We start from the raw sequence: 13,386 nt of genomic DNA on the forward strand, positions 1-13,386 counted from the left end.
TAACACTGACAACTGCAAAAAAAAATTAAAAAATATTTTCTTACCTCTGGGGAGGGACACATGGAGCAGATACTGCAGGCATAACCGCACATGTTTCAGTTAGTGTTTTCTTTGACTTTTTAGCTTTTTTCCTGACCCTTGATGTAGACCTGGTTTTCGCCATGCCCTCCTTTCGGTAGAGGCCATTTTTCATTTCAGTTTCTCCATAAATATTCAGAGGCCTCCGAACAGATCCTGGTGGAGTATGTATATCGCAATATGCAGTTTTTTTCACTGAGAATGTTGTGCTGCCACCAGTTAATTCTTTCACGGGTTCCATTTTCATATACAAACCAGCTTTTTGAGCGCATGTAACATGGAATGCTGTGTAACAGTTTGCTTTGTGGCACTGAATACAGGCACCAACACCTTTCTGTTTACAGAGGTAGCATGTTAACTTCCATCGGGCAGGGGGAATGTTTTTGACTCCATCTATTGGCTCAATAAAGACTGTATTGGCAAATCCAACCTCTGGAATCCAAAGAGCACACACAACATGTCCCCACCGATCATCATCAGTCTTTTTAAAGGCACCTCCTTTGTTTGGACACAGTACACAGTCTACAGGCCTTGAACGGGATTGCAGACATTGCCTGCAAAGCCACTGGCCCTCAGGTATATATGGCACCCCGTAACACTCCTGATGCACAGCTAAATTACACATGTCACAAAAAAGAATCACATTGCTGTTCTGACATTCTCCATCCATGCAAATACAACAAACTGCATCTTCGTCAATTAAAGACTGATGTTCACCCTGTTTTTGAGTCTCGCAATAAGACTCTTTTTCAAAACGGTCCATAAGAAATTCAAACATATTTTGTGATACAACTGAGACTCCATCACTTTTTCGCTTCTCGTTGATTATTTCTAACCATGCATAATCTTCTTCATCCATATCATACTCTACTTCATTATCTAGTTCTTCTGAGGACTTTTCAATAAATTTGTAATAGGTTGGAGGTCTACGAGGTGCAGAAGGTGGGCTATATTCAACAACATGCACTTTTGGTTCTGGAAGAGTACTTGCAGTGGGTGGAATGCCATGTGTGTTTGGGAGAGTTTCAGTTTTCTTTTTAACTTTATTGTTTCTGTGCCTCTTTGCTCTGAGAGAGACCAGTGGCCTCTCACTATTTTCTTTATTGCTGTTGCATTCACTTAATTCTTGGGCTGTAAGATCATCTTCCAATATAATCTCTAAGGGTTCAAAGATACTGATTCGGTGTAAGCGACCTTCAATTTCTATTTCTACCATCCTTTGCGCTTGGGCATAGGTTAAGGTTTCTCTCGTAGGGGACCGTTTAATACTGCATGGAGAAGAAGAGTGCCGTGCTGAAGATACTCGATGACATCTTCCTTTCCTCCTCATTTGGTAATGATTACCTACAATTTAAAAGAGTGATTGTTAAAACAATAAGCTTGAACTGTATTATAAAAACAGGAAAGTTTACTTTTTTTCTCATGAAGGGTAAGGCTAGTACCTGCATTTTTGAAAAATATGCACTAGAAAGCAAAACACACAACTTAAAATGAAGATTTCCACATGTTTTACAATTATAGTAATCAATATTAGTATTTACCTTTATCCTACATTAGAAACATATTCCTATATTATAGGAACAACTTTGAGACAAAACGAATAGAAAAGATTGTTTTAATTGAAAAAAAATGGTTTAAAGAGACAAGTCTACCCAGACTATAATTATCTTAAATTATTAAGCAACTTAAAATTATTCTGAAATTCTTACTTTTAAAAGCTCATTTACAGACATTCACAAATTAGTTTTGTCTTCCATATCACAGAATTATAGGAGGCTAGGAGAGACCTTGGAGGTCTTCTAGTTCAACCCACTGCCCAAGGCAGGAGTCTTATACCATCCTGGACAAATAGTTTTCTGATCTACTCTTGAAAATGTCTAGCAATGGAGCACTCACAACTCCAGGAGGCAAGCTGTTCCACTGATTGTTTTCACTTTCATTTTCACTTTCCTCCTTAATGGCTAAGCCTTTTATTTATTAGGCTAGAGTCATACCTAGTTCCCTTAGCTGTTTATTGTGCAATTTAGCCTCCAGAAACTTTATCATCTTTGTTGATCTTCTATGAACTTTTTCTAGGGGCTTCTACATCTTTTTTCGTATCATGGTGACCAGAACCAGATGTAGTATTCCAAGTGTAACTTCATTAGTGAAATACAGGTAGTCATCGACTTACAGCTATTTACAGCTCCTCAGAAACAATTGAGAAAAAAAATCTGGAATAGTCACTGACCAAAAAATAACTTCTAATAATGATGTAGCTCCCTATTTCTTTTGATGTTCTCAGATCATATTATGTTGTTTCATTAGTGCAGTTATCATTTAATTTTCAGTCTTGTTTGCCCACACATGACAGTAGCTCAAGTAACATCAGGAATTGTCCATGGAAGACTTTCATTTCCAAAAGTACAGTGGGAGGAAATTATTTTTGTTGTCATCGATTTCTTATATACAGAGAGAGAGAGAAAGTGTTTAAAAAAAACCTGGAAACCTTTTCATGGAGAGTACAACTAAAAATGGCAGGAAAAATGGACCAAAATCACATTGCTATTGGTGGGAATTGGTGTAAATATTTTTTCCAGTGAGCCAATCAGAATTCATTTTTTCTATTTTTTTTCTGGAAAGTTTCACTGATGCAGTTGATTTTAACAAAAGTGCAAGATAGGACAAATGATAATCCTTATCTACCACACATATATTATATATTCTTTCGTGAAGTTGTACTGTAATGTGAAGTAGATTAGTTTTAAAGTACACATTTAAAACATGTAGAAAAATAATTCATGTTTGGACCACTCAAGAATACCCAGATAAAGACTATACATTAAGAGATATAGAGCTCTGCTAGTCCTAATTAATTTCCCCCCTCAATCTTTTAGCATATGGATATATAGTATTTAAGAACACTGAACAGAACAGGACATTTGTCTAGAGCTCCCTTACACCAATAAGTCAAGGAACATGAGCAAATAGAATTACCGGTTACCGTAAATAAGTTGGTGAAGAATAGGGAACAAAGCTCAATAAGATCTTATTCCCACCTATAAAGATTCTGTACTCATTCAGCAAAGAACCAATTATAAATTACAAATAAGCAAAAACATAAACTGTTAGGAGGAAAATATATTTAATAATTTTCAATTAACTTCTGTTCCAAATGAATCAACAATACACACTGTAACAGTGATGGCGAACCTTTTAGGCACAGAGTGCCCAAACTGGAAGGTGTAGATGCGCGTGCCAGAGCGCTGGAAACCTAACAATTATCTGGCTGGCACGCATGTACGCCTCGGAAACCCGATGACCAACTGGCTGAGCTAGGGTGATGGTGCACATGCCCAGAGAGGGTTCTGTGTGCCACCTCTGGCACATGTGCCATAGGTTCGCCATCACGGCACTATAAAATACATTCAAAACTTTACTCAACCATTTATCATAAAGTTAAGAGAAGCGCTGCCAATAAGTTAATCTTTTCACTGGACCAGCATTTCTGAATCTTGGCAACTTGAAGATGTGTCTTCAACTTGAATTCTTAGAATTCCACACAAATCTTTAAGTTGTGAAAGTTGAGAAACACTGCAGTGGTGTTTTTCAGGAAGAGACTGGGCAGTCATCTACTGGGGATGAATCAAGGGTTCAAGGGTTGGACTTCTAAATTCCATCTAATTCTCTAAAGTTTATACTTCTTCCTGTAAAAATTTATATCAAGGCGCACGTGCAAACTACGTCTTAAGTCATAGTACCAGTTTTTCTGAATGACATTAATTTATGCTCATAATTTACTTAGATTAGGATCTCAATTTCTTTCTACTTTTCAAACTCATTATAAAGCTTTACTAAAAAATATAGAATCCTAAAATGCAATTAACCATATAACTTTTTAAAATTAGTTTTTGAAAGCATTCCTGTCACAGGTAATGCATACCAATTACTGTAGAATAGCTAAGCAATCAAGAATTGATAGTTGCTATAGACTAAAAATGTCTTTTTTTAGCAGTATATATTTTAAGTGAAATTATATTAAAATAGTGATAAGAAATAATACATGTGCAGAGTTCCAGAGAATTAATATTTTTTCCATGGGCTTTTTAATATATATATTTCCATTTGTACAACAATGTATTCACAAATCTTGCATCAAAATAAATATTTACAAAACTTGAAAGTTGTTAGGATTTACTTAAAAGTTATTTTTAAAATATCGTCTTATAGCCAAGTTTAGTTTCTACCCAAAAACTGTAATTTTACAGTTGTGAATAACTATATACAACTTTAAAAGTATGTTACTAGCAGCAATTTAGAATATAACTTTATCCTTGTAATAGAATATAAGATTTCAACAGGTTTCACTCTCAAACACAAAGCACACTACAGTTCATCCCAACATTTCTTTCTTAGCAATCTTTTACGGTAGGCTATTATAATTTTACAGCCAATAAGACAGATATCCCAGATCTAAGCATGCAGACATACCCCAAGCAGGTAGTCCTCAACTTACAACTATTTAAAGTTACAATGGCAGTGAAAAAGGTGACATGACTATTTTTCACACTTAACAACCACTGCAGTATCTCCATGTGACCAAAATCCAGATGCTTGGTAACTGGTTTATATTTATGACAGTTGTAGTATCCAGGAGTTATGTGATCATCTTTTACAACCTTCTGACAAGCGAAGTCAATGGGGAAACCAGATTGACTTAACATCAGTGTTACAAGCTTAACAATTGCAGCAATTCATTTAACAACTCTAGCAAGAAAGGTCATAAAATGGAGTAAAACTCACTTAACAAATGTCTCAGTTAATAACAGAAATTTTGGGCTCAACTGTGGCTGTAAATCAAGGTCTACATGTACAACATAAATTATCTATATTAACTTCAGAAAATGCTTAAATCAGACAGTCATAATTATTTCAGACAACAACACATATGGTTGAATTCCTCAACATAAGTATTAAACTGAAGCAATAACAGTCAACACTTCTTGCAACTGAAGTTATTATTTATTTATAACCCGCTTTTATTATTATTTTTACAAATAACCCAAGGCAGTGAAGATATCAGAAACACCTTCTTTCTATTTTTCCCTGTGGAATGACTTGGACTGATAAAGTGACTGGGCCAAGGTCTCACAGCTGGCTTTCATGGCCATAGTGGAATGAGAATTCTGGTCTTCTGCTTTCTAGCCTGCTTCCTTAACCACTAGACCAAAATGACTATGACATTAAATATTCTCAAAAACATTAATAAGCAAATTTTACTATTTGCTGAACTTATATCATCTCTTTAATACAAAAACGTAACAGGAACACTTTTTCCCCAGTTCATTTAAAAAATACATTCAGATGAATAATTTATTAAATTTTCATGCCAACCTATGACTAGTTTTTCTTTTTTCTTTCCCCCCCCCCCAATTACTTGCATAGGGATTACACTTTATACTCTTTATGTTGTTTGTATTTTTTGTCATGGATCGCATCAGTGAGGCTAAAACCAATTTCGTTATATACATGATGTACAATGACAATAAAGGCTATACTATTACCAACTCTCAACCACTCTGGGCAGAGGAGAACCCTATCTATAAATGCTACTCTTAGTAACTCCAGCAACCTAATCCTCTTACATGTTTACACTCAAATCTATACCCATGTGGTGGTCAGAACCCACTGTGGGCACAGTAGCCAAGTCAATGGAAGGGCAAACTACATTTCACCCAAAAAGTGAAAGTGATCTTCAGAGAAATTAATCCCCCCCCTCCGAACCCCAGAGGTCATCAAACGGAGCCCTTTCGAGGAAGACAACTGATCTGAAAGCCTGAAACGAGGCGCTGAGAACAATTTCTCCCCAGTTCCTGAGCAACTGAATCCCTTGCACGGGGGAGGGGAGGAAAGAAAGAACATGAAGCGGCCATGCCTTCCTCTCTCAGAATGGTTCGCCCCACACGAGTCATCCCCCAGCCCCAAACATTGGTTTCTCCCCGCCCTGTCCGCGCCCATCGTGACATAAACACACACGCTGAATGGCTCCGGAGCACGCCTCTTTTCCCCTCCCACACCCCGCCTCCGTGCCGATGGTTCCTGCCCAGACCCCACTGGCTCCCCTCCCCCACGCCGCCGTCGTCGTCCGTCCGTCCCCCCCCGCACTCCCAGAATGGTTCCTTCCGCACCAGGCCCAGCCACTCTTTCTCCAGCCTCCTCCGCCGCCAGCAGCCCCCCGGCGCGCCCTTTCCTTCCTTCGCCCGCTTTCCCCACCCCTGCCGGGACAATACTCGGGCCGCAAACATGGCGCCCGCCCAATGCCATCCTGCCTCCGCAACTCTCTCGGCCCAGAAGGAGCCGACTCGAGAGGCCGTGCCAGAGCCGGCCAGCTTTCCCCCGCCCCCCGCGGTCTCCAGCGCTCACCTGAGGGAGCCGCAAGGACGCGGCTGACAGGCCCTCTTCCTTTTTTACTCGAGACACCGAGCTGGGTCTGAACGAACGGCGGCGGCGGCGGAGCTGCTCCGGCTTTTAGCGCCCGGCGGAAGGGAGACCGAGGCGGCGGCGGATAGCCCGCGCCGTCGCGGCCGCCCGCGGACTCCCGGTTGCGGCGGCGGCGGCGGAGGAGGGGGTGGTGGTTGCTGGATCCGGCTGCAGCGACGCATTCGGGGCGGGAGGCGGAGCGCGTCGCCAAGGGCCGCAGTCCGGCTGCGGGTTGGGTGCGGAGGCGCCCGTGGCCGAGAATCTTCCCCTCCTCCTCCCCCCCTCGGCACAAACAATGCGGCGGCTTCACCACAGCGCTCGCGCCGGCGGGGGAGGGGAGGGAGGGAGGGAGCGCGCTGGGGGGGGTAGGAGGAGGAGGAGCAGGACGTGAGGGCGCCAGGCACCTCCCAGCCCCGCGGACGACGCCGACGCAAACGGCAAGACGAGACGCCGCGCGTTTTGTGGGCGGAGCCAACGGGTCGCTTTCCTCTTCCCTCCTCTCTCCCCCCCCCACGAAGTTCGTCACCCTTCCATCAGCCAATCATCGTGGGAAAAGGTTTAAGGATCCCCTCCCCCCAAGCCTGCCTCTCGGCGGACGTAAACTGTGGTCTGGGAGCGGGAGTTCGCGCGGGCTGGGCTGTGTTTGTTTGTTTGTTTGTTTGTTTTTGGGGTTTTTTTTGCCGGTTGGTTATTAAAACTTGACGGGTTGAAAAGCAAAACAGCAGTGAGGAAAGCTAGCGGCGTTGGTGTGGCGTTGATGGCTGCCATTTTGGTTCTCACTCCGATTTAAAGGATGGTGGTTTGGGATTAACTCTGGTTTACTGGCCGAGACGAGGGTTGCTGAGCAATATGCGAGCAGGGAACTCCTGCGTTTCTCTTGCCAGAAGCCATTCCCTTCGCTTTTTCGTAGGGTAAAAGATCTCTGCAGGAACCCGAGATCTTATGTTCTGTTTATGTTTCATAGAATTCATGTGCTGCTGCTTCTACAGGTAGTCGACTTAGGACCGCAATTTATGTTGTTAAGTGAGACATCTGTTAATGGAGTTTTGCCCCATTGTACAACTTTTCCTGCCACAGTCGTTAAGCGAATCACTGCGGTTGGTAAATTGGTGACAAAGCTGTTCAGTCAATCTGGCTTCCCCATGGAATTTGCTTGTCAGAAAGTTGCAAAAGGGGATCACATGACCTTGGGACACAGCAGAGGTCATGTAGTATGAACCAGTTTCCAGGCATCTTAATTTTGATCACATGATCGTGGGGCTGCTACAAAGATGGTGTGGGGAAAAAAGCGGTCACTAAAAGAACTGTTGCAAGTCAAGGGCTATCTGTATTCGGTGGCTGCTGGTCACCATCTTCAATTAATCTACCCTGTAAGGTTGAGAGGTTACCCTTACCCTGTAAGGTTGACAGAAACATGCAAGAACATTTGTAACTATAGGTAACATTTACCTAAACAAGGGATAAAACATTGTTTTAATTCTGGGAAGAAAGAATAGCAGTGCTGGTCAGACAAGCATTACTTCGGTGATTAACTTTAAACTTTGTTATTGGGCAAAAATAAGTCATCATCAGTACATGTTTCTGAAGCTGACAGCAGATGGGCTGGGCTCTGCGGTTCTTCATAATCACAAATGTTATCTGCTAAGAGGCTCCACTTGAGCATATTGGTTTTACACTTGGGCATTTCAACTGTCATCTTATTCAAGGTCCTCTAAGTGATATTAGAATATTATAATATATAAGTGTTATTAATGCTCTTTAGAAGGCCAGATCCTGAAAATGAAACTCATATACTTTGGTCACCTAATGAGAAGGAAGGACTCACTGGAGAAGAGCTTAATGCTGGGAAAGATTGAGGGCAAAAGAAGAATGGGACGACAGAGAATGAGGTGGCTGGATGGAGTCACTGAAGCATCTAGGTGTGAGCTTAAATGGACTCCAGAGGATGGTAGGGGACAGGAAGGCCTGGAAGAACATTGTCCATGGGGTTGCGATGGATTGGACATGACTTCGCAACTAACAACAACAAAAGTGATATTTGGGAGATTGGATCCTTCAGCTTTATCCTTTTTTAATGTTACTCCTTGTTTGACAGTCTTCATCCATCTTTTAATTCGATTTTGTTCCTGTGTATCCTTAATAATGAGTTTTCTTGCCATGAAGCTGTTACTGGATTCGAGTTGGCTTGTTTAGGGCTTATGTCCATTCACAGGATGAGGGTTATTCTCTTGCTTAGTTCATTTGGTATCTGCTACAATCCCTTTCCTGGTTTTAGGTGGGACAGTGCCAACAAAAGGATGTATTTCTCATTTGGTATAGATTGAGACATCCTGTCACTAACCATATTGCTTCTTTGACAGTGCTATCAGCTTGTTTCACGTGGGCAGATTTACCCTACTGTTGCAGAGACACTCAAGGCTGAAGTTGATGTGTGCAGTGAAGATGGTTGAGTTCTCCATGTGTAATTTATCAATTTCCTGATGATACTGTTCCTTAGTATTCAGGCAATGCTGTTTAAAGGAGAGTGTCCTGTCAAGTGTCACGCTGAAATATTTAAGTGTTGGACAGTACATGTAGTTGGTTCCCTTGCCACATAACATCCAACTCTTCCCTTGCATCTAAATTTTGGAAGTGGAAAGCACATACTTGGATCTTTTTTGGGTTGGGCTTTAAGTGGTTGATAGTGTAATATTGTCCTAATTCTTCAACAAGTATTAGGATAATTAGGATAAGAAACCTATCATACGTTTCCCTGCTATCTCATCAAAAGTTGATCCTTGTGCAGCCACTGCTGTATTATCCACACAGATGACTAGACATGTTGTCAGAGACTGGATGATCATTTGTATGTACGTTATACAATCTTTTAATAGTTTCCTGTGATATAATTACATTATTTAAATGAAATGTCAATTAAATTAGTTTTTAAAAGCCAATTCTTTCCATGACATAATTAATTTGCTTTGAGATTATTGAAGAAAGTGCCTATAGCAGGTGGCAGGCTTAGGAGAACTGCAATATTTGATAAGTGGTTCCTTATTTTGAATCAGTAAACGACATATAAATAGTATATATTCTGACCTTCAGAAAGATGTTTTATTTAACTTTGTATCATGCAAATGCTCTCAGGTTCTGCTTGAGGTAAACTGAAACACACCATATGACCAAGAGTCAAACTTTTCCATGCAACTCTATGCACATACTATGAAGAGATGTTATATAGATAAGCCAGTGTGAAATTAAAACAAATATTTTTGACTAGCTATCCTCATTTTCATTTTTTTTACAAAATCACACTGATCAAAATAAGGCAGTGGTTTTAGTTCTGTAATCAGATTTTCTTTTCAAAAGGGAAGTTTGCATTGAATAAATGATTGAAATCTATTTCAACTTTTGGCAAAATTGATCAAAAGTTCATTGCATCACTCAATTGAGCTTCTTCATTTCAAAAACTTCTTTAAAAATCACAAGCATACTGGAAAGCATACTTGAATAATCTATCTACATACTACTAAACTCTCAACCTGACCTTTAACTGGAGAAGTGGTACAAGAGCCTCTGTGGCTCAGACTGGTAAGACAGTCTGTTATTAACAGCAGCTGCTTGCAATTACTGCAGGTTCAAGCCCCACCAGGCCCAAGGTTGACTCAGCCTTCCATCCTTTATAAGGTAGGTAAAATGACCCAGATTGTTGGGGGCAATAAGTTGACTTTGTATATAATATACAAATGGATGAAGACTATTGCTTAACATAGTGTAAGCCGCCCTGAGTCTTCGGAGAAGGGCAGGATATAAATGCAAATTTAAAAAAAAAGAAACCAATAATTTTTGAACCCAGTACCTAAAGTGGGCTTACAGAACATGTCCAAAATCCATGACCCAATGCGGCATGCATTGTCTAGTGTTAGTGAATACTATCTTCATGTTACAATATAGGTTTTTTTGGGGAGGGTCTTAATTACAATTTAAGAAACATTAAATAGCTAAACAGAACTTCCCGTTCTTTTCCCTCCACTCTTTATTATTCTTATGTCTTCAATCTCTACCTACCAAACTCAGATGTTATTTATTTTTGTCACAACAGAATAGACAAACATCGTCATAAATAAAACACATCATGAAAGAAAAAATATGTATATATAAGTAAGGTATGCAAGTTATGTTAATTTGATATAATGAAAGGAACAATAGGACAGGAACGGTAGGCACTTTTGTGCTCTTATGCACGCCCCTTAATGTTCAAGATGGAGGAAGAATTCTGTCTTCTCACAGATGGCATTCTATCAGTAAAAACAAATTACTGGATGCAGCTGAGAACTACACAAGAAATGTAAAATTTATCAGGACCAATTAAAGTGTTGTTAGTTGCGAAGTCATCTCCGACCCACTATGACCCCATAGACAACTTTCCTCCAGGCCTTCCTGTCCTCTAACATCCTTTGGAGACCTTTTAAGCTCATGCCTACTGCTTCAGTGACTCCATCCAACCACCTCATTCTCTGTCGTCCCCTTCTTCTTTTGCCCTCAATCGTTCCTAGTATTAGGCTCTTCTCCAGTGAGTCCTTCTTTCTCATTAGGTGGCCAAAGTCTTTGAGTTTCATCTTCAGGATCTGGCCTTCTAAGGAGCAGTCAGGGTTGATCTCCTCTAGGACTGACTGGTTTGATCGCCTTGCAGTCCAAGGGACTCACAGGAGTCTTCTCCAGCACCATAGTCCAAAGGCCTCAATTCTTTGATGCTCAGCCTTCCTTATGGCCCAACTTTCACAACCATACATTGCACAACCATACAATTAAAGTGTAGCAGCATAATAAAACAAATTTTAACAAGAACACTTTAAGCTGGATTGTGATCACAATACACATTTACAAAACCCTGAAGTTTTTGCAGATTTTCCTACTGATCAATTGTTCAAATAATAGATCAGTATAATATCTGTAGGTCTTTTTAAAACTTGCAAATTTATTATTTCCAAATAAAAAAATATAATATCACCTCTATAAACTGACATTCTTGAAAAACTGAATATTCATTAGAGAAAATACATTAACAATTAAGAAAATGTTTATTATGACCTTTTACTGAAATTGAAAATGCCAAATTAGAGCTGTATAGAAACTAAGTAAAATAACCGTTTTAATGCCAAAGTTTATATTTTAATAACTACAGTAACCAGGTTTCCATGTATTAGGAATATATTATATGAAATACAAATCCATGTTGTTTTGAAGATTTAATCAGTTTCTATTAATTGAAATGCATTTCTAAATGATATTTGAAAAATGCTCAAAGCTGCCGAAATATCCCAAAAGGTAATAGCACACAATGAAATACATTTCACCAAAGAAAATCTAATTGCAATAGATTTTCCAAATATCAAAATTCTTTCACACCATTTTGTAGATTCTGTAGTTGCTTCCAGCCTTCCTATTTCTCTCTCTCTCTCTTTGTAAACTTGGGGCATTTCAGAATTAACTATTAATTTTCAGTTCCAATTGATAGGATTATATTTACATTTTAACTGTTCAATAGATACCTTTCCCACTACCAACAGAAAGGCTTACCATAAAAAGACCACTATATGACAAAATAGGTTGCAGCTTAACTACAAAGCAGAGGTCTTAATACAATTAAATATGCATTTATGTTTAAATGACAGGCTTTAAGTACGCAGACCAAATTGCCATAAAAGGGTTAGAATATATAAATCTGTGAGTCATCCAGTTTTCTCTGGTGATTTGTACAAAACTAATTAAGTATACTTTCAACAATTACACCTGATTTTCAAAGACTAATTAAACAATATCTACATACATGTTCCTGGTATTTTAAAATGTATGAAAGGCAAAATTATATTAAACAATTCTGTAGAGAGATCTCTCTCAAAAACAAAAAAAATATTGATGTTTTATCTTGGCATAAGCCCAAAGGAACTGGTCAAACAAGTGAACAAAAGCTTTTGCATATTCTTTTTAATGGTTCATAATGGTTATATTAGGCATACTCTTGATACAGAATCCTTCAAATGCTGAAGAGACAAATGTCTGGGAGTGACCGAAGCAGTAATCTGATAATTACATGGTTCAATCCAGTGTGATGGAATTATATATATTTAGTCAACATACATGTCTCTTCATGAAAAATACATAGCTGTGGAATAAAAAAAATACCTACAGATAAAATATATGTATTACATCCTTGCACCCAAGGTAGTGGTCATATGGTAAAACACAAAACATTCAAACTAACAATGAACAATTATGTATAGAAAGATAAATTTAAAAAAAATATTAACTCAATGGTATTTTCTCACATATAGGTACATAGGACTGCTGGTTTAAACACATGTATTTAAAGTCAAATGAATTATTTGTATTATATTAATACTGTAACTGGAAGCATTTAATAGTAGAAAGAGTTAGGATGAAGTTTTTGTTTGCATTTGCAGTTTTCCACACCTATTACCCTCTATCCATTTGCTTCCACATCCAGTTTACATTATTAATGTTAGGGCAGTACCCTTACATAGTTTATGAATTTGATTTATATACGAATAAAATGACTGAAAAGGAAATTAAGGCTTTTTGGTCACAGAGAATTGACACTTGTATGAATAAGAAGCCTTTGGAACTTTGTGCATGAGATTGGACTTGAGGTACATATCTCAAATTAGTTAGCTTTTTAAAATAAAAATAAAGCTAGTAACAACTGAAAAACAAGTTTCTTGACCTTTCTCTAAGCCATTTAGAGAACATTTTATAAGCGTTTACAAGTACACTGGCCATGTTGAAACTCCGGATTTTTCTACTACAATCAAAACGTAAACCTGGATAATTTGGAAGCAAGTTCCG

At 39.0% G+C, this 13,386-nt stretch overlaps 1 protein-coding gene across 2 annotated transcripts in view; it reads right to left on the reverse strand.

Moving 5' to 3' along the window:
- The window catches only part of BRD1 (bromodomain containing 1), a 47,528-nt gene extending 40,560 nt beyond the window's left edge, over nucleotides 1–6,968 (reverse strand). Inside the window, exons 1-2 of one of the 2 annotated variants that reach the window (XM_058190243.1) lie at nucleotides 6,481–6,968; nucleotides 45–1,422 (exon numbers count right to left, since the gene is read on the reverse strand). In XM_058190243.1, the coding sequence (XP_058046226.1) occupies nucleotides 45–1,408 (1,364 nt within the window). In that variant the 5' untranslated portion in view covers nucleotides 1,409–1,422; nucleotides 6,481–6,968. The remainder of the gene's footprint in view (nucleotides 1–44; nucleotides 1,423–6,480) is intronic. The other variant, XM_058190244.1, reaches the window with a different exon arrangement.
- Nucleotides 6,969–13,386: the final 6,418 nt, after the last annotated feature.

This window comes from Ahaetulla prasina, chromosome 7 (assembly GCF_028640845.1).
Source record: "Ahaetulla prasina isolate Xishuangbanna chromosome 7, ASM2864084v1, whole genome shotgun sequence".
Lineage (NCBI taxonomy): Eukaryota > Metazoa > Chordata > Lepidosauria > Squamata > Colubridae > Ahaetulla > Ahaetulla prasina.